The following is a 21,026-nucleotide window of genomic DNA, read 5'->3' as shown; positions in this document are numbered from 1 at the left end:
AAAGCGAGTTGGTTTCCGCCGACGTATTTCCAGGAAGTAAACACAGTCTTGTCAAGATTAAAAGCTGCGTCACAAACCTCTGCTGTATGTTCGAGTGTAACACTTGCTAGTGTTCAGTTTACTGACTAATCCAGCTTTTACGCGCAGATCGGAGCAGAATGTCGGTGACAGTGAAGGCCTACCTGCTGGGGAAGGACGAGGTGGTCAAGGAGGTCCGGAGGTTTGCGGTGGACCAGGACGTCTCATCCAGCTTTGAGTACCTCTGCCGGAAGACCGCAGAGATCTTTAACAACCTGAAAAACAGCGGATTTAACATGTTCTACAAAGGTGAACATAGCCATCAGATTTCACAGAGAACATACGAATGACATAAATGAAACAACTTAAACCTGTTCTACAGAGGATAGTCCATGTGTTGTCAATTGCTTCTATTTTTGAGCCTAAAAACACAACTATGATCACGATGGTGATGATGCCATTTCAGATGAAGATGGAGACCTGGTTGCATTTTCCTCTGACGATGAACTTCTGATGGGACTGGCCTGCATGAAGGACTCCACCTTCCGCATCTTTATCAAAGGTACAGAGTCATGTCGTCACAGCTGCGCATCACCATGGTAACAGAAAGTAGCATTCCTGTGTTCAGGTTATGCTAAAGAGAATGGTTAGTTAGGGTCACAGGCAGCCAGGTGGCCGTTGCTTATCTCCATATACAGCAAACTTTATGAAACTTGAAAACTCATTAACCTGTTTCTCTGAAACATCCCAAACTCTGTAATGTGACATTTCTATAGTGTACATTTACATTTTGTGTACATTTCAATTAGTTTATTTGAAGTTTTGGTAGGTTGAGTGAGGTGGTAATAAAAATAGAACCCAGCCTCAAGTATCAGAAACCTGTTAAGGAAAAGTGGAGCAGAGGTTTGACGAGTTGGAACCAGGCCGAAGAAAGAGCGTCGCTTGTTTTTCTGAATTATTCCAGAGAAGAAGGAGCACCGTCGAGACTTCCCTCTTCATGCCTTCCCTCCATTCGGGTTTGGCCACCCTCCTCCCCCACCCGGAGCTCATCATACTCTGCCGCACCCAATGGCCCCTCCCCAGGTGCTGCACCCTAATGTCACCTGTGACGGCTGCGAGGGGCCTGTTGTTGGAACTCGTTTCAAGTGTTCAGTCTGTCCAAACTACGATCTTTGCTCTGCCTGCCAGGCCAGAGGGATGCACACTGAGCACGTTCTGCTGCCTATCTGGCACCCCCTGCAGGTGGGCTGCACCATGAAAAGTACCCTACGTTTGGGTCTTAGATCTTTTTGAGGAATTGTTTTCTCCTGTCTGTTGCAGTGGTTTCCACGTGGGAAGTGGATGAAGTGGATGAGACACTGCATGTGGAATCAGAACCAGTCTCAGAATGTGAGCCAGAGCCAGAGCCAGGCCCCTGATCAGCCTCCAGCTTCTACACCTGCTGCTGAGAGCAGTCTCCCCTCTGGTTAGTTTCTGGGCCTCTAGTTGTCCTCGTCACTTTGACGGGGTGCACACTGTCAAAAACTGAACAACAATGTTGTGTTTGTACTGGAGCAGCACACCATTAAGAATCTCTTTTGTAGACTCCCAGGCTAATGTGGATTTCCTGAAGAATATTGGTGAGGGCGTGGCAGCCATGCTGAGTCCACTGGGTGAGTGGTCTCACCCGACATCTTACGATTGTAGACTGACATCAGTTTTTAAAGCAGGAAATGTCACATTTGTACAGGTATTGATGTGGACATCGATGTGGAACACGAGGGCCAGCGGGCTAAGGTGGTACCACCCCTTCAGAATGAGAGGGGTGAGGAAGACCTGGGGGGTGGAGCCAATGATGGGGGTGGAGTCAAGACTGACTGTAGCACCAGTGTGGGAACACAAGTAAGTTCAGCAGAATCAAAAGTTTAAACACCTGATGACCTTAATGTGATTAATTTACTGTATAGAAATATTCTCACATCAGCACATGCCAATTAAGGGGAAGGGTTGGAGTGATAGTGTGGCCACACAAATGGCATCAGTACTTCACATGGCAGGCCAGGGAAACAGGTAGACTTGATTCATATGTGTTTAGCAGGGAAACAGGGACTCTGATGAGGAGTGGACCCACCTGAGCCCCAAAGAGGTTGATCCTTCTACTGGAGAGCTGCAGTCACTGCAGGCCCAGAGTCTGCCTTCAGGTGGACAGCAACATCCAACAGGTCTAAAGGAGGCAGCTTTATACCCCCACCTTCCAGACGGTAAGATCAGGTTTCCAACAGACTAGATGATGTTGCGTGTGATGTCTCCACTAACATGCGTCCATCCCTCACAGAGGCAGATCCTCGTCTAGTAGAGTCTTTGGCTCAGATGCTGTCAATGGGCTTCACAGATGAAGGCGGTTGGTTGACGCGTCTTCTGCAAGCCAAAAACTATGACATTGGCGCCGCCCTTGATGCCATCCAGTACGCCAGACAACCTAACCCCCAACAGCCCTGAAGCTGACACGGTGCAACCATGTTGCTTCCTGTCGTCTGGTTCATCTCAGTGTCATTGAGTAATACCTGACGTGATTACATGTTTATGGGAACAATTAAAATGTACACCTTCAACATCTGTCTAATTATTCCTTTAATGATACTGCTTTTAATTTGGGTCCAACTGAAACCGTTCTAACAAACTTATCAATTATTGAGTGCTTCAATTTAAACAACTGAACATTCAATTCATCCCTTATATGAAAGAAAGTCCAAAACAGTTGTAGAATTCTACCCTGACCCTTTGCTCCAGCAAGGATTAATAGATCAGTGATCAGCTGGAAGAAATTCATCAAAGTCTTCCCCAGTGTCAAAGATGGAGACACCACGAAGTGAGGACGTGTGGGACCGGGTCCAGCCACCAGAGGAGCAGGACCACTGGCTCGTCCCACCGCCACAGGCCTCCTCCTTATGCTCTACCACGCAGTTCCAAGTGAGGAAAGGAGCCCAACGACTCCCCGGACTGGATCCCACACTGGTCCCAGTCACTGGTCCTGGTCACTGGGGGTACTGGTCCCGGTCACACTGGTCCCAGTCACACTGGGGGTACTGGTCCCGGTCACACTGGGGGTACTGGTCACGGTGGTCCCAGTCACACTGGGGGTACTGGTCCTGGTCACACTGGTCCCAGTCACACTGGGGGTACTGGTCCCGGTCACACTGGTCCCAGTCACTGGGGGTACTGGTCCTGGTCACACTGGTCCCAGTCACACTGGGGGTACTGGTCCCGGTCACACTGGTCCTGGTCACACTGGTCCCAGTCACACTGGGGGTACTGGTCCCGGTCACACTGGGGGTACTGGTCCCGGTCACACTGGGGGTACTGGTCCCGGTCACACTGGTCCCAGTCACACTGGGGGTACTGGTTCCGGTCCAGTCCTTGCTGGCCACACAAGTTTCTGTTTTTTTGAGCTTGGGCCCGTCTGACTGCAGAGAAAGGGAAGGGAACATTTCTGTTCATCCATCGGATCGTCAGTGAGCAACTTCCACATGAAAGATAAGACCTAATAAAATTATTACAATTTTAATTACATTTTTCATAACGGGAAAGAGGTTTTTGTGCTGAGTTTACAATGTAAATTAAAAATATGATAAAGTCAAAAAGAAAAAATGTAAAAATACTAAAAAGCTTTGATGAATGAATTTGGAATCGTGATGTATGAAGTGAAATTACATTATTCTTTATTCACACCGTCCACCGACAGTCTCTTTCACTTATGGACGCCTTAGGGACGCCTTAGGGACGCCTTAGGGACGCCTTATGGATACTTAGGGACGCCTTAGGGACGCCTTATGGACACCTTATGGACACCTTAGGGACGCCTTATGGACGCCTTAGGGACGCCTAGGGACGCCTGAGGGACGCCTTAGGGACGCCTTAGGGACGCCTTAGGGACGCCTTATGGACACCTTAGGGACGCCTTAGGGACGCCTTATGGATACCTTAGGGACGCCTTAGGGACGCCTGAGGGACGCCTGAGGGACGCCTGAGGGACGCCTTAGGGACGCCTTATGGACGCCTTATGGACGCCTTATGGACACCTTAGGGACGCCTGAGGGACGCCTTAGGGACGCCTGAGGGACGCCTTAGGGACGCCTTATGGACCTTAGGGACGCCTTAGGGACGCCTTAGGGACGCCTTAGGGACGCCTTAGGGACGCCTGAGGGACGCCTGAGGGACGCCTTAGGACGCCTTAGGGACGCCTTAGGGACGCCTTATGGACGCTTAGGGACGCCTTAGGGACGCCTTAGGGACGCCTTAGGGACGCCTTAGGGACGCCTTAGGGACGCCTGAGGGACGCCTTAGGGACGCCTGAGGGACGCCTTAGGGACGCCTTAGGGATGCCTTATGGATACATTAGGGACGCCTTATGGACACCTTAGGGACGCCTTAGGGACGCCTTAGGGACGCCTTAGGGATACATTAGGGACGCCTTAGGGACGCCTGAGGGACGCCTTAGGGTGAAGATGTCATCATTTAAGATCAACTAAATAAATCTAACTGGACTGAATGACAACTATAATGACGAGGTGGTACTGAAACAATAAATGATTACATAAAAAAAGAATTATTTAAATGAAATATGAACGTACATGACACTTATTGTAGGTTTTTGTGTTGAATTCTCATGGGTCCAACTCACCGTCGGTCCCCACAAAAGAACAGTAAAATATGTCTCAGTGTTTGAGAATCCAGACGTCAAGTTTAACGCAGGTCCAAGACGAAGGTTCTGTTCATCAGAATCGCTGCGTGTCGGGTGGTCGGACGGGGGTGTGTGTGTGTGTGTGTGTGTGTGTTTATTTGTGTGTCCGTCCCCTTTCACAAAGGCCAAAAAACGTGCACATTGACGGCAGCTTGCGTTGAATTATTTTGATGGAAACTTTGCAACTCAACTTTGAAAACGCTGTTAATCACAATATTTAAAGAAAGACAACCATCAGAGGTTCAGGGGAAGAGCTAATTAACTCCAGAACTAGACTAATTAACTCCAGAACTAGACTAATTAACTCCAGAACTAGACTAATTAACTCCAGAAGTCTGCTCCTGACGGAGGTCCACTCTGGACGGTTGCTCTCACCTGCTCAGGTGTGGACTCCTCTCTCCTCCTCTTCCTGTCAGAACAGGTAAACATGACTTTTTTAAAATGTCATTCTTCAATATATTCAGTGAACAAACGATGAGCCAGTTAATGAGCTGGATTTTCTCATGATTGAAAGAGATGCAATAATGTCAATTAAAACACAATTTGAGAGCTTGTAACTTTGTTCCTTTTAGGAAAAATGTCCCACCATTTAACTCATGTGCTGCTGTTTTAACATATATGACTTATAACATACATGACTTATAACATATATGAACGCATATATATGTAACATATATGGTTTGGTGTGTCTAAGAGAAGAGGAGACTACGGTGGGGGGATCAAAAGCTGCTGGCTGTGCAGCTCTTTTAACCAAGTGCTCAATAAAGAGTTTGCATACGATTGTCAGTGCAATATTTTATGGATTTATTCATTTAATTATGCTGGAATTTCAGGTTTTTCTTTTGGTAAGGAAAAGTAGGTTTTGATTTTAGCACAAGCTCACAATTTGATGAGAAAACTTTCAGACTGAACTTTAGTTTCCAAAACGCACCTGTGGAGGTGCGCACCAGCCGGTCTGTCCTCCTGCTCCTCCAACACCACCTCCTCTTTAATATCCAAGTATTTGCTCCAGCAGCTCTCCACTTGACTTTGCTAGGACAAAAGGATTTGTTAGAAAGCAGCTTCCAGCAGGTGTAGCTAGGTGACATCATGTAGGCGTTGTTCCTAATAGAGTGGAACCCTAACCCAACCCTCAGAGGACCAGGAGTCCATCCATGTGACCTGCTGTGGTGCAATTAGGAACCTTGAGGCCTGTATAATCAGTGTGCCAGTCTGTCACTATGATGTTCAGGTAACTTCTAAATCACATACATTTACCCGAGTGTACGCTGCAGAGGACTAGAACACTGTACAGTTGGCTTTTAATACCTTTTTCTCTCTTTGCTCCTCAACATCTTCTCCATTTGCCTCCATCTGCTTCCTGCCAACAACAATAAAGGAAGAGCGAGTACACTTAGAGAGTTCTAAAGCTGTCTCGTTACTGAGCTACTGGTCTTAATCAGACTTAAATAATAACAAGTTAGGGTGGGACTCCTGGGTCTGCCGGTCACACTGCAGCTGATCCCAGCAGGAACAATATAAACACCCCCGCCCGACCACCCGACACGCAGCGATTCTGATGATCAGAACCTTCGTCTTGGACCTGCGTTAAACTTGACGTCTGGATTCTCAAGCAAACACTGATGAGACATATTTTACTGTTCTTTTGTGGGGACCGACAGTGAGTTGGACCAATGAGAATTCAACACATTTCTGTAAAACATTAAAGGCCAGTTACCATAGCGACCATGCGTTAGACTCCTCCTCTTGCATCACGGCTCCTCTCATGGAGTTCAGCTTCTGTACGTGGTGCCTGCAGTCCCTGCTGGAGCCCCTTCCAAACTCCTGCACACAAGTGAAGCGCTGGTTCTGAATCTGCTGTTGGTCTTCAGCTGCGAACTGACATTCCCATCGTAACCCTAACCCTAACCCTAACCCTAACCCTCTAACCTAACCCTAACCCTAACCCTAACCCTAACCCCAACCTAACCCAACCCCCTAACCTAACCCAACCCTAACCCTCTAACCTAACCCTAAACCTAACCCTAACCCGCTAACCCAACCCTAACCCTCGAACCCTAACCCGCGAACCGAACCCGAACCCTAACCCTAACCCGAAAACCAAACCGAAACCCGAAACCGCGAACCGAAACCCTGAAACCTAAACCGAAACGCGAAAAGAAAACGCGAAACCTAACCCGCGAACCCGAACCCTCGAACCGAACCCGAACACGCGAAAAACAAACCGCGACCCCGAAACGCGAAAAGGAACCCGAACACGCGAAACCGAACCCGCTAACCCGAACCCGCTAACCGAACCCGAACCCTCGAACCCGACCCGCGAACCGAAACCGAACCCGCGAACCGAACCCTAACACGCGAACCCGAACCCGCGAACCCGAACCCTCGAACCTAACCCGAACCCGCGAACCCGAACCCGCGAACCGAACCCGAACCCGCGAACCGAACCCGAACCCGAACCCGCTAACCCGACCCGCGAACCGAACCCGAACCCTAACCCAACCCGAACCCGAACCCGCGAACCCGAACCCCCGACCCGAACCGCGAACCCTAACCCCGACCGAACCCGAACCCCCGACGAACCCGAAACCGCTAACCGAAACCCCCGACCCGAACCGCGAACCCGAACCCGAAAAAACCCTAACCCGCGAAACCGCACCCGCGAACCCGAACCCGCGAACCGAACCGCACCCGCGAACCCTAACCCGCGAACCGAAACCGAACCCGCTAACCGAACCCGCGAAACCGAAACCCGAACCGAACCCGAACCCGCTAACCCAACCCTAAAACCGAAACGAACTAACCCTCATAACCGAACCCGAACCCGAACCCTAACCCTCTAACCAACCCGAACCCAACCCGAACCGAACCCTAACCGCTAACCCTAACCCTCTAAACTAACCTCGAACCTAAAATCTAACCTAACCCTCGAACCTAACCATAACACTCTAAACCCGAACCCTAAACCCGAAACTCGAAACTAAACTAACCCTCGAACCGAAAACCGAACCTAAACCTAAACCTCTAAACCTAAACCGAAAACTCTAACCCTAACCCTCTAACCTAACCCTAACCTAACCCAAACTAAACCCTAAACACCGCTAACCCTAACCCCCTACCCTAACCCTCTAACCCTAACCCCCTACCCTAACCCTAACCCCCTACCCTAACCCTCTAACCCTAACCCCCTACCCTAACCCTCTAACCCTAACCCTCTAACCTAACCCTAACCCTCTAACCCTCACCCTCTAACCCTAACCCTCTAACCTAACCCTCACCCTCTAACCTAACCCTCTAACCTGTGAGAAGGATTATGTTATTGTTGTTATTAGTATTATCTTTAAATGCTATTGTATGTAGACTTTGAGTGTTTGAGGAATGTTGATAGGAAAGGAAGAACATGAGAGTGTCGTAAAAGTGCTGAAGCTGCTTACTATCAAGCTCAGCACTCAGACGTATCCTGTTGGTCAGGATTAGAGAAGTTTGTAAAGATGTCAGAAGACAATGAATTATGAGATCCTGTTTAGACACCCATTCTGTTTGCACCAATAAAAGAGGTGAGCGAGCAGCAGACGGACGGAGTTGACAGAGGAAGCTTGAACTGCTGCTCGGCTCCCCCTTTGCAAAGGACTCCAGTTGTTTGCGTGGTTACTCTGAGTCTAGTGAACGAACAGCGCGGGTGATCAAAACTTCATCCTCACAAAATTTGGTCCTTCGAGCCGGATCCCAAGACCTGGAGAGGAGCGCCGTGGGACGACCGAACGCCAAAGTCTGCGCAGCCGGAGTCAAAAAGACGTCCGAATCGAAAGACCTTTCATCACGAGTTGACGGAAGGCCGGTCTTCGTCCCTCCCAGGGCGACCATCTCCAGTGACGGGAAGAAGGCACCAAAACAACTCAGAGAGAAGCCAAAGAATCAACAGAGTGAGTATAAGACACAAAAAGCGCTACACGGAATATACCGCGGTATTACCTGCCTGGTCATCAGGAGAGAAGCAGAGGCAAGATACACCCGCCTCCTCGGAGGTAGAAGCTTGGTGTATACTCTCCTGATTAAAAAAGAGGGGTTATAAGGCCACGGCGGAGGGACTGAACTAGATATCCTGTAGGGATTGAGGGTTGTTCAGTCGGGAGATCAGGCGTCTCCATTCAAATACATAAAAACTGATAAATAAAGTGCAAACATGGGCAACCAACATTCCACAAAAGGTGCTGAATTCGAAATCCCAGCATCATGTAAACACATGGAAGACAAATATCCAGGTTCATGCTCATATGTGCAGCTGTGGATGACTAAGTTCAACTGGGATGGTAACTTAGACAGGCCAGGCAATATTATAAAATTAAAAGAAGATTTAATAGAATATGGAAAGAAACATCCAAAAGTAAATGTGGGGTTGACACAATGTCACCTCTGGCTCACTGAATCAAAATATAGAAGAGAAAAACAAAATCAAGAAAAAGAGAAACGAAAAAGAGAGAAAGAAGAGAAAAATGAGAACTTCTTATACCCATCGCTGAGTGCGTACGTGAGGGCGGAGGACAACGAAACAGGATGCAGGAGTCAATTGATAAATGTACCTCCCCCGTATGTTCCTCCACCTCCTGTTCCACTAGCTCCCCCTCAGGCGGTCCCATTGGACCCGCCCGGAGCTATAGCCCCCCTTGCTTCAAACACTAATCCTTTTTTGGGCCCCTCTCTATCGGGAGCCCAGTACAGAAATTACCACATGCAGGACAACACTGTGCAGATGTACCCATTGATCCAGGTTGCAAACCCACAAGCCGGTGTGCAGGGTCAAGATCCTACTATCTTGGTGTATAGAACCTGGACTCCAGAAGACTGTAAAAAAGCTTGTGATGACATAACCTTGCCCCAAATGGACGTAGAGTTGTGCATCCAAGACATAAGACAGTTACTAAGAAGTTATCATACTAACGGTACTGAAACCCAGCAAGTCCTCATGTGCGTTAATGGCAAGAAATGGGGCACTGTTAGAGGAGATTGGATCCCAGTGGATCCAGCCACTCAACAACCATGGCAGCCTGACAGCCAAGAACTAAATGACAGACTTGACAGACTGTACGAGCGCATGCGAACTACTTTTACCAGACGAGCTGACTACAGCGCCATTACGGCCACAAGACAAAAGACTGACGAAAGTTTTGAAGACTATAGCATGAGAATGAAAGATGTGTTCCGGAAAAATAGTGGAATTCCGTATGCGGAAGATCCAGAAGGTCCCTACCAACAGCAGTTAAAGCAAGCTATACATGGGGGATCAAAATCAGAGATAAAAACCTGGGTAGAGAGACAATTAGTTGATTTCGGAATTTGTAACCTAGGCCGCTATGAACAACATGCTATGCATGCTGAAAGACAATGCCAAAAGAGTAAGAATCAGTTAACAGGCATTTTTCAATGCCAACCCTCTCCCAAGCCGAGGCCGAGGGCGTGGGCGAGGCCGAGGCGGAAGGGGAGGAGGAGGCAATTCCCGTGAAAATGATCAGTGTCATTATTGTAAAAATTTTGGACACTGGGAACGTGATTGCAGAAAGAAACAACGTGACCAGAGATATAACAGAGGACAGCAGCAAGGTTCTAATCCACCTCAACAATGACTAGAACTGGAAAAAGATGTCACAAAAATTAAAACAAATCAGGGCACAAAATTTGATCAATTTGAAAAAGAAGACCTAGAAGATGTTTTAGATTTAGAAACCATCTTCCTGTTTGCTGAAGGCAAACCAGAAATACAACTGACCGTGTTAGGCAATTCTTTAACATTTTTAGTAGACACGGGTGCAGGTAAATCAGTAATTAGAGATCCAATAGCTCTAAAGCCAACTTCTACACAGATTTTTGTGAGATCAGCAAATGGTCTCGTAACTAAAGAAAGAATGTCAGTTCCTGTAGATGTTTGTGACCCTGTAAGTGGAATCACACTTAAAGCCCCTTTCGTGATCTCCACCACATGTCCCGTAAATCTATTAGGAAGAGATCTTATCTCTCAGCTTCAGTTGATGATTCGTACCACAGCCGAAGGGATGTGGTCTGTAGATAGAATGGTTGATTTGTGGGTAAGGGAAGGAGGGACGTGCAGTAAATACTGGTCACTCAACATTCCTGAAAAGCAGCCCCCTCCATTTTCTGACCCAATCACTATGTTATATGGTAAAGCTCTGTCATACTTACAGCCTGAAGCCCAGCTCCACAATCAAACTGACCTGCATGTAACCATGCACGTGGAGCGCACTGGTGGATTCTGTAAATCAGACTCACACGGCACATCAAGATATGCAAAGAAGTTTGCTAAACTCAAAGATCCACAAATGATTGTAATTATGCATCTATATGTGTGTGGTCAGACAGCTGTCTGCACGGCAGGAAGCCTTTCCGCCGAAGCAGCAGCACTATTCAAAGTGTCAGGTTCTGTACCACATGTTTCTATTGCTAAACCGCTTAAGAAAAGATGGCAAGACTTGGGAAGTGACGTAAAACACTGGAGCAGCCTGCCCTATAGGCCTAAGGGTGAGGTTGATTTTAATGATCAGTTCCAGGTGTGGCGTATTCCCCTTAAAACATGGTTGCTGACACATCCAGCAACGCACCTTACAGATCAGAGTTCATGAGAAGAAGACATCTTCCTCACACAGGAGGAAGAGGAGAAGCTGAAAGAGCTTCCCCCTGAATTATGGTCGGAAGGACCTGCAGATGTAGGTCTTATAAAAGGATCAGAACCTGTAAAAATAATCCCTAAATCAGATTATAGACCATTTCAGAGACAATATCCCCTTAAGACTGATGCACAGGAGGGTATTGTTCCGATATTTAACTCACTGCTTAAAGCAGGAGTCATCAGAGAGTGTCCTGAGTCTCCTGTAAATACACCCCTATTTCCAGTAAGGAAGTCACCACCATCTACCGGCTGGCGGATGGTGCAGGACCTGCAAGCTGTAAACGCTGCAGTGGTCCCTAGGTCTCCCTTAGTCGCAGATCCATACACTCTGCTGAATGACTTAAACCCTGAACATCAGTGGTACACGGTGATCGATGTATCCAATGCATTTTTCTCTGTACCAGTACATCCAGACAGCCAGTTTTGGTTTGCATTTACGTTTCAAGGGCGGAGGTATACCTGGACAAGGTTACCTCAGGGCTACTGTGAGAGTCCCACAATCTTTTCTCAGGTAATGATGTCATTATTAGCTAAGTTTAAACCTCCGTGTGGAAGTCAAATCCTCGTCTACGTGGATGACATCCTCATGGCGTCAAAAACAGAGGCAGATTGTTGGTCAGACACGCTAGCTTTGCTACACTGGCTAGCCTCTCAGGGCCATAAATTAAGCAAAAGCAAACTGCAACTGGTGAAGCAGGAAGTGGTTTATCTGGGTCATGTTTTGACACATAATGGAAGAGCTATTCTTGAGTCGAGGAAAACAGCAGTGCTTGATGCTCCAAAACCAAAAACAAAGAAGCAGATGATGTCATTCTTAGGACTAGTGAATTTTTGCAGATCATGGATCTTAGATTATGCGAAAATAACTGCCCCTTTACAAGCATTGATGTATGATAATCCCTTAGCAATGACTGATGTGTTAACATGGACCCCTGAAGCTGAAGAAGCATTTGTGTACATAAAACAGGCCCTTGTAAGTGCTGGAGTGTTAAAGCTGCCAGACTATCAGAAGCCTTTTGAGCAGGTCGTGGATTGCAAGGGTGACTTTATGACTTCAGTTTTATTGCAGAAGCACGGAGATAAGAGGCAGCCAGTGGCCTACTACTCCCACAAGCTAGATCCCGTAGCTTGTGCACTCCCACCATGCGTTAAAGCAGTGGTGGCAGCATCTGAGGCAGTAAAAGCCTCCGCAGGAGTGGTGCTATATCATGAGCTAACTTTGCTAGTTCCACATGCAGTGTCAATACTGCTGCTACAAAGTAAGATAGCGTTCCTGTCGCCCGCACGTCATCTTTCCTGCATGGCAGTGTTGCTGTCTCAGCCGAATCTGACGATTCGTCGCTGCACGACCTTAAACCCAGCGACGCTGCTACCCACCGCAGAAGAGGGACACCAGCACAACTGCCTGGATGAGGTCTCCATTACGGTCCTGCCGCGACCAGATCTTAGTGATGTCGCGTTGACTACAGGACGGATACTCTTTGTGGATGGATCATCGAGAAAGGATGACTGTGGACGCACTAGAACTGCCTATGCAGTAGTCACAGCAACCGAGGTGGTGGAGGCGAAATCACTTCCCTCCTCCTATTCTGCTCAAGCTGCAGAACTCGTCGCACTCACACGTGCCTGTGAACTAAGCAAAGGACAAGATGTTACCATATATACAGATAGTCAATATGCATTTTCCACGTTGTTTGTGTTTGCTCAACAATGGAATTTGAGAGGGATGAAAACGTCGACGGGCAAACCGGTCATGCATGCAGAACTGTTAAAAAAGTTATTGGCAGCAGTACAGCAGCCACGTAAAATAGCTGTATGTAAATGCACTGCACATACTAACAACACAGACGCAGTCTCACAAGGCAATGCCTTTGCTGACAGAGCCGCAAAGGCTGCAGCAAATAACAACACACTTCTTGATAATGGTGAGGAAGAATCATTTAGCCTAGAACCTGCAGATAATGATATTCTAAAAGAAATGCAACAAAGTGCTCCAGAAAAGGAAAAGGCCACGTGGAAGAAGCGAGGAGCCAAACTGGATGATAAAGGACTATTAACCATAGGAAACAAACCAATCCTTCCCCGGAATATGCATAAATGGGCAGCATTAGTGAGCCATGGGCCATGCCATGTCTCAACAGGAGGGATGGTACAGATGGTTAATGAACATTATTACACTATAGGATTTCATACCTACTTAAAAAATTTTTGTTCACAATGTGTTATTTGTGTAAAACACAGCCCACAGGGAGCCCTTAAGGCCCCTGCAGGCACTACACCATTACCAAATCATCCATTTCACACAGTTTTTCTAGATTTTATTCAGCTAACACCATGTGAAGGTAAACAATATTGTCTAGTAGTGTTAGATGGATTTACTAGGTGGGTGGAAATTTTCCCCACGGCAAAAGCAGATGCACTGACAGTAGCAAAAGTCCTATGTAGAGAAATCATTCCCAGGTTTGGCATCCCGAAGGTCATCTGGAGCGACAATGGAAGCCATTTTGTAAATGAGATAGTGAAAACTGTAGGAGTAACTTTGGGCATTGATTTGAAGAATCACTGCGCATACCACCCTCAGAGTGCAGGGTTGGTTGAAAGAGTCAATGGTACTATTAAGAACAGACTGAAGAAATGTATGGACGAGACAGGAAAGAACTGGATGTTTTGTCTCGACCTGGTGAAATTATGGATGCACATAACACCACACAAGAAAACAGGCATCACACCCTTTGAAGCATTATATGGGCGGCCTTATTGCCTACCATACTTTGCAACAACAAATGAGTTAGAACATGTTGAGGAAACAATAGCAGATTATCTGAAAAAAGTGTTACTTAACCGATGTGTGAATACAGTAAATGTTCTGCCTAGTCCTGTGTCTTCCACAGATTCCACCCCCCAGGTACCCATTCAACCGGGCGACTACGTGTGGGTGAAGAAGTTTGTGCGGAAGAGGTGGAACACGCCTAGATGGGAAGGTCCTTATCAAGTACAGCTGACCACAAAGACTGCAGTTCGAGTGGACGGGAAACTGTCGTGGATACACCTTTCCCATTGTAAGAGACAGAAAATTCTTCCAGGTGAAGGCGAGGGAGCAGTGGCGGACTGTCCGTAAACGGCTGACGGCCTGTATAGGTCCAGCAACGGCTGAACCCCGTCGGAACCTGTGAAGAGGATCTAAAAGGAAATGAAGTTGTTCTTCCTAATTGTGGTGAGTGCTGTGACGGCAGGACTCGTGAGTTTTGGCCTTTGGAACTTCCGACAGGAGGGAGGTAATCAGGGACAGAAAGAGGCTAGTACCTCTTGTTCGGGGTTGCATTGGCCGGCTCGTGGGATCAGTTGTTACTAGTACTTTGCTGCAGGTGGAAGAACAATCTCTACTGGACGACGATGAAGAGGAATCGGAAGAAGAATGGATCAATGTAATACAAGATGTAAAAGAAATGTTCAAGATGTCTTAAGCTGTATACATGTTGAATTCTGAATGTAAGAATGTGTTTCTAGGAAAATGACGTAATGCATTGAAATTTCATGAAAATGTAAAGATGTAATACTGATGATGAAAATCTAGACGCATTTAACGATAAACAGGAGGGAAATGTGAGAAGGATTATTGTTATTGTTGTTATTAGTATTATCTTTAAATGCTATTGTATGTAGACTTTGAGTGTTTGAGGAATGTTGATAGGAAAGGAAGAACATGAGAGTGTCGTAAAAGTGCTGAAGCTGCTTACTATCAAGCTCAGCACTCAGACGTATCCTGTTGGTCAGGATTAGAGAAGTTTGTAAAGATGTCAGAAGACAATGAATTATGAGATCCTGTTTAGACACCCATTCTGTTTGCACCAATAAAAGAGGTGAGCGAGCAGCAGACGGACGGAGTTGACAGAGGAAGCTTGAACTGCTGCTCGGCTCCCCCTTTGCAAAGGACTCCAGTTGTTTGCGTGGTTACTCTGAGTCTAGTGAACGAACAGCGCGGGTGATCAAAACTTCATCCTCACAAACCCTAACCCGCGAACCAACCCTAACCCTCTAACCAACCCTAACCCTCTAACCCAACCCTAACCTCTAACCTAACCCTAACCCTCTAACCCTAACCCTCTAACCCAACCCTAACCCTAACCCTCTAACCCTAACCCTCTAACCTAACCCTAACCTAACCCTAACCCTCTAACCTAACCCTCTAACCCTCTAACCCTAACCCTCTAACCCTAACCCTCTAACCTAACCCTAACCTCTAACCCTAACCTCTAACCCTAACCCTCTAACCTAACCCTAACCCTCTAACCCTACCTAACCCTCTAACCTAACCCTAACCCTCTAACCTAACCCTAACTAACCCTCTACCCTAACCCTCTAACCTAACCCTAACCCTAACCCAACCCTAACCCTAACCTCTAACCCTACCCCCTACCCTAACCCTCTAACCCTAACCCCCTACCCTAACCCTCTACCCTAACCCTCTAACCCAACCCTAACCCTCTAACCTAACCCTCTAACCCTAACCCTCTAACCTAACCTAACCTAACCCTAACCTCTAACCTAACCCTCTAACCTAACCCTAACCCTCTAACCCTAACCCTCTAACCTAACCCTAACCCTACCCTCTAACCCTAACCCTCTAACCCAACCCAACCTAACCCTAACCCTCTAACCCTAACCCTAAGCCTCTAACCTAACCCTAACCTAACCCTCTAACCCTAACCTAACCCTAACCCTAACCCAACCCTAACCCTAACCCTAAGCCTCTAACCTAACCCTAACCTAACCCTCTAACCCTAACCCCCTACCCTAACCCTCTAACCCTAACCCTCTAACCCAACCCTAACCCTCTAACCTAACCCTCTAACCCTAACCCTCTAACTAACCCTAACCCTCTAACCTAACCCTAACCCTCTAACCTAACCCTAACCCTCTAACCCTAACCCTCTAACCTAACCCTAACCCCCTCTAACCCTAACCCTCTAACCCAACCCTACCCTCTAACCCTAACCCTCTAACCCTAACCCTAAGCCTCTAACCTAACCCTAACCTAACCTCTAACCCTAACCCAAGCCTCTAACCTAACCCTAACCTAACCCTCTAACCCTAACCTAACCCTCTAACCCTAACCCTAACCCTAACCCTAACCCTAACCCTAACCCTAACCCTAACCCTAACCCTAACCCTAAGCCTCTAACCTAACCCTACCTAACCCTCTAACCCTAACCCTAAGCCTCTAACCTAACCCCCTAACCTAACCCTAACCTTCGAGGTTCTGCTGTACATGACGATGCTCGAGTCTCACTGTGATCTGCTGTTAGATTTAACATCTGGAGACAAGTGTGATGGCTGGAATCCCTCCGAATTTAGATTCATGTGAGGTTTTACAGCCAGTCATTCAGCATCCAGGGACGCCGTCCCGTTACCGACCACACTATTACATGCCAGATCGGAACCAGAACCCAGGATGCACTCTCAAACCAGGGTACCAAAGCAAACACATGAAATCTGAAAGCTAATATATGGAGAGCAAACTAGAGCACGAGATGGAAAGAACTGATTCAAAATAGTCAAAAACGTTTTTGACTATTTTGAATCACCCTAAAAAAGAGTTTAGCATCACACAAAGTTTCAGTTTGATTTATTTTAGTGTCTGAGAATTTAAAATACTAACAGTAATAATAACAAACTGTAAAATCATTAAGAATTGATCAGCAGCACCCTAATAAATTAATGATTTATAGGGCAAAAGTGCTGAACGCACCTTCAACAGCGACTGTTTCTCCCCACACAGACTGCAGCGCCATCTGCTGGACGCTTTCTTCACCTGAAAAACAACACAAAGATTGAATTTTTGGAGAACTTTTGCTTTTAGAGAATCCTGCTGGACTTCCTTTAGTTTAAGATGCTTCAGCTCTGACCCAAGAAGCTGCTTCAGTTCTAAACTAACTGGTGGAATCCCAGAGTTCTACATCCTGTACTGGCCTCCATTAACAAAGGGTGGGGGGGGGGTTGTGACTCTGTGGAGGAATCCCAGTCCAGCACTGGGAGCAGCAACTGGTGGTGAAGCTTCCTCCTGTCTTTACTGAAGCTTTTCCCAGTTTAACAAAGACGCTTCTTTTACTCCTCTTTTCATCCATCTTTCTTCTTTGGCCAAATCATGAACCTTGTCGTCTTCAGAGGAGCGTCTTTTAGGGATAGACGGAGGCTGAATCCAGTGTTGGTCCACGCGTGCACAGTGGCTGTTTGGTGCCACTGACTCACTGAGCTCTGGAGCTTCCTCGCTGCTCCAGAGAGCATCAACCTCATCAGAGCTTCCTCACTGCTCCAGAGAGCATCAACCTCATCAGAGCTTCCTCACTGCTCCAGAGAGCATCAACCTCATCAGAGCTTCCTCGCTGCTCCAGAGAGCATCAACCTCATCAGAGCTTCCTCGCTGCTCCAGAGAGCATCAACCTCATCAGAGCTTCCTCGCTGCTCCAGAGAGCATCAACCTCATCAGAGCTTCCTCGCTGCTCCAGAGAGCATCAACCTCATCAGAGCTTCCTCACTGCTCCAGAGAGCATCAACCTCATCAGCTCTGGAGCTTCCTCAGTGCTCCAGAGAGCATCAACCTCATCAGAGCTTCCTCGCTGCTCCAGAGAGCATCAACCTCATCAGAGCTTCCTCACTGCTCCAGAGAGCATCAACCTCATCAGCTCTGGAGCTCCCTCAGTGCTCCAGAGAGCATCAACCTCATCAGAGCTTCCTCAGTGCTCCAGAGAGCATCAACCTCATCAGAGCTTCCTCGCTGCTCCAGAGAGCATCAACCTCATCAGAGCTTCCTCGCTGCTCCAGAGAGCATCAACCTCATCAGAGCTTCCTCGCTGCTCCAGAGAGCATCAACCTCATCAGAGCTTCCTCGCTGCTCCAGAGAGCATCAACCTCATCAGAGCTTCCGGAGCTTCCTCAGTGCTCCAGAGAGCATCAACCTCATCAGAGCTTCCGGAGCTTCCTCACTGCTCCAGAGAGCATCAACCTCATCAGAGCTTCCGGAGCTTCTCAGTGCTCCAGAGAGCATCAACCTCATCAGAGCTTCCGGAGCTTCCTCACTGCTCCAGAGAGCATCAACCTCATCAGAGCTTCCGGAGCTTCCTCAGTGCTCCAGAGAGCATCAACCTCATCAGAGCTTCCTCAGTGCTCCAGAGAGCATCAACCTCATCAGAGCTTCCTCAGTGCTCCAGAGAGCATCAACCTCATCAGAGCTTCCTCAGTGCTCCAGAGAGAGCATCAACCTCATCAGAACTTCCTCGCTGCTCCAGAGAGCATCAACCTCATCAGAGCTTCCTCGCTGCTCCAGAGAGCATCAACCTCATCAGAGCTTCCTCGCTGCTCCAGAGAGCATCAACCTCATCAGAGCTTCCTCACTGCTCCAGAGAGCATCAACCTCATCAGCTCTGGAGCTTCCTCAGTGCTCCAGAGAGCATCAACCTCATCAGAGCTTCCTCGCTGCTCCAGAGAGCATCAACCTCATCAGAGCTTCCTCACTGCTCCAGAGAGCATCAACCTCATCAGAGCTTCCTCACTGCTCCAGAGAGCATCAACCTCATCAGCTCTGGAGCTTCCTCAGTGCTCCAGAGAGCATCAACCTCATCAGAGCTTCCTCAGTGCTCCAGAGAGCATCAACCTCATCAGAGCTTCCTCAGTGCTCCAGAGAGCATCAACCTCATCAGAGCTTCCTCGCTGCTCCAGAGAGCATCAACCTCATCAGAGCTTCCTCGCTGCTCCAGAGAGCATCAACCTCATCAGAGCTTCCTCGCTGCTCCAGAGAGCATCAACCTCATCAGAGCTTCCTCACTGCTCCAGAGAGCATCAACCTCATCAGAGCTTCCTTACTGCTCCAGAGAGCATCAACCTCATCAGAGCTTCCTCAGTGCTCCAGAGAGCATCAACCTCATCAGAGCTTCCTCGCGCTCCAGAGAGCATCAACCTCATCAGAGCTTCCTCGCGGCTCCAGAGAGCATCAACCTCATCAGAGCTTCCTCGCTGCTCCAGAGAGCATCAACCTCATCAGAGCTTCCTCGCTGCTCCAGAGAGCATCAACCTCATCAGAGCTTCCTCGCTGCTCCAGAGAGCATCAACCTCATCAGAGCTTCCTCGCGGCTCCAGAGAGCATCAACCTCATCAGAGCTTCTCGCTGCTCCAGAGAGCATCAACCTCATCAGAGCTTCCTCGCTGGCTCCAGAGAGCATCAACCTCATCAGAGCTTCCTCACTGCTCCAGACCATCAACCTCATCAGAGCTTCCTCGCTGCTCCAGAGAGCATCAACCTCATCAGAGCTTCCTCGCTGCTCCAGAGACATCAACCTCATCAGAGCTTCCTCGTGCTCCAGAGAGCATCAACCTCATCAGAGCTTCCTCAGTGCTCCAGAGAGCATCAACCTCATCAGAGCTTCCTCACTGTTCTACATCAGGTCTACATCAGACTTTAATGTATAGATTATCTTGAGGCCTGAGGTGGAATCATCCTGTGATAACAAGGAATTTCACAAAAAGCTACGTCACTATCTTACTTTTTTCATTGTGACTAAATGCTTTTTAATTCATTTCTTTCTGTCCTAAATCAGTCTAATGAGTTGGTTCTCTTAATGAAGCATTTACCGTAATGCCTCGTGTACAGGGGCTCGGAAAATCGCGTTGGTTGGATCCTTATTTTATTAGCAAAAATCCTGAATGTTCAGGTCTGCCGACCAGTAGAGAACCCAATTTTCTATCTGTGAAAGTACTGAAAAGCCACATTTCACTGGCTTTTATTTCGCATACGTCCCATTTGGAGCAGGTCCATAACCACTATACCTAAACAGGTCAACTTTGGGCTAACTCCGTTCTGTACTAAATAATAATCTATACAGAAGCAATGGTTGTAAAAACTGTTGCTTTCCAGTGTTACTATAAAATGCAGTCTTGAACGCGTATAACAGTAAAAATAGATGTTTGGGAACTGCGAAGACTGACGTGTATGTTAACTATAAATGACAGTTAAGTTAGCATGAGCCGTTAGCCGTTAGCTCGTGGTCACCTGATGAACCTGGAACGTTCGGCAGGAAAAACAAAGCACGACGTGGAACTCCTGAACCATGACGCTCAGACGAAATGGCTTCGGTTCGGGTTCGGTTCTTGTTCTGCTCCGTCCGAGTTTCTCCGGCTCAAATATCCCGGGTCCGCTCGTCACTAACACGTCACCACGGAAGGAGCCCCGCCAGGTGTTCATTAAAGTCCAAGATTGGCGGCTATTGGTTTATAAGTTAGGGTTAGTTAGGGTTAGGGTTAGTCTTTGTAAGTTACCATACTGTGAACATCTTGTTAAACAAAAAACAGATTTTTCAAATAGCATTGAATCAGGTTGGTTTAAAATCCGCTCTTAATGATTCTCCCAGGTCAGCAGTCACCTGGGTTGGTGAAGAAACTGGAAGAACCTGTCATCAAGGTTGTGACCCGTCTGGTGGGATACATGTGTGTCACATGACTGGGATACATGTCTGGGATACATGTGTGTCACATGACTGGGATACATGTCTGGGATACATGTGTGTCACATGACTGGGATACATGTCTGGGATACATGTGTGTCACATGACTGGGATA

General features: G+C 47.6%; 3 protein-coding genes across 6 annotated transcripts; 2 read left to right on the top strand and 1 right to left on the bottom strand.

Annotated features, from left to right (window-relative positions):
* Nucleotides 1-17: 17 nt before the first annotated feature.
* sqstm1 (sequestosome 1) lies at nt 18-2,609 on the top strand. Of its 2 annotated transcripts, none has more exons than XM_057043661.1 (8): nt 18-327; nt 485-580; nt 983-1,260; nt 1,339-1,483; nt 1,602-1,670; nt 1,748-1,899; nt 2,096-2,258; nt 2,333-2,609. In XM_057043661.1, the coding sequence occupies exons 1-8, from the start codon at nt 159-161 to the stop codon at nt 2,494-2,496; spliced, it is 1,236 nt and encodes a 411-aa protein (XP_056899641.1). In that variant the 5' UTR covers nt 18-158; the 3' UTR covers nt 2,497-2,609. The 2 variants fall into 2 exon arrangements, with proteins under 2 accessions (XP_056899641.1, XP_056899640.1); XM_057043660.1 differs by having other exon boundaries at nt 2,093-2,258.
* Nucleotides 2,610-2,611: 2 nt separating this feature from the next.
* On the bottom strand, nt 2,612-20,812 carry mrnip (MRN complex interacting protein). 3 transcript variants are annotated; one of them, XM_057043669.1, is made up of 9 exons: nt 20,461-20,811; nt 17,167-17,229; nt 6,456-6,562; nt 6,047-6,098; nt 5,670-5,770; nt 5,114-5,147; nt 3,353-3,461; nt 3,100-3,289; nt 2,612-3,022 (listed from the first exon to the last, which is right to left on the bottom strand). In XM_057043669.1, exons 1-9 carry the CDS (start codon nt 20,650-20,652, stop codon nt 2,944-2,946), a joined length of 927 nt encoding a protein of 308 aa, XP_056899649.1. In that variant the 5' UTR covers nt 20,653-20,811; the 3' UTR covers nt 2,612-2,943. The 3 variants fall into 3 exon arrangements, with proteins under 3 accessions (XP_056899649.1, XP_056899646.1, XP_056899647.1); XM_057043666.1 differs by having other exon boundaries at nt 3,100-3,461; XM_057043667.1 differs by having other exon boundaries at nt 2,612-3,461; nt 20,461-20,812.
* LOC130531588 (protein NYNRIN-like) lies at nt 10,327-15,350 on the top strand. Its single transcript, XM_057043659.1, has 2 exons — nt 10,327-14,631; nt 14,783-15,350. Exon 1 carries the CDS (start codon nt 11,674-11,676, stop codon nt 14,533-14,535), a length of 2,862 nt encoding a protein of 953 aa, XP_056899639.1. The 5' UTR covers nt 10,327-11,673; the 3' UTR covers nt 14,536-14,631; nt 14,783-15,350.
* Nucleotides 20,813-21,026: the final 214 nt, after the last annotated feature.

The sequence above is a fragment of the Takifugu flavidus genome, chromosome 9 (assembly GCF_003711565.1).
Source record: "Takifugu flavidus isolate HTHZ2018 chromosome 9, ASM371156v2, whole genome shotgun sequence".
Lineage (NCBI taxonomy): Eukaryota > Metazoa > Chordata > Actinopteri > Tetraodontiformes > Tetraodontidae > Takifugu > Takifugu flavidus.
This window is presented reverse-complemented; position numbering and strand designations above follow the sequence as displayed.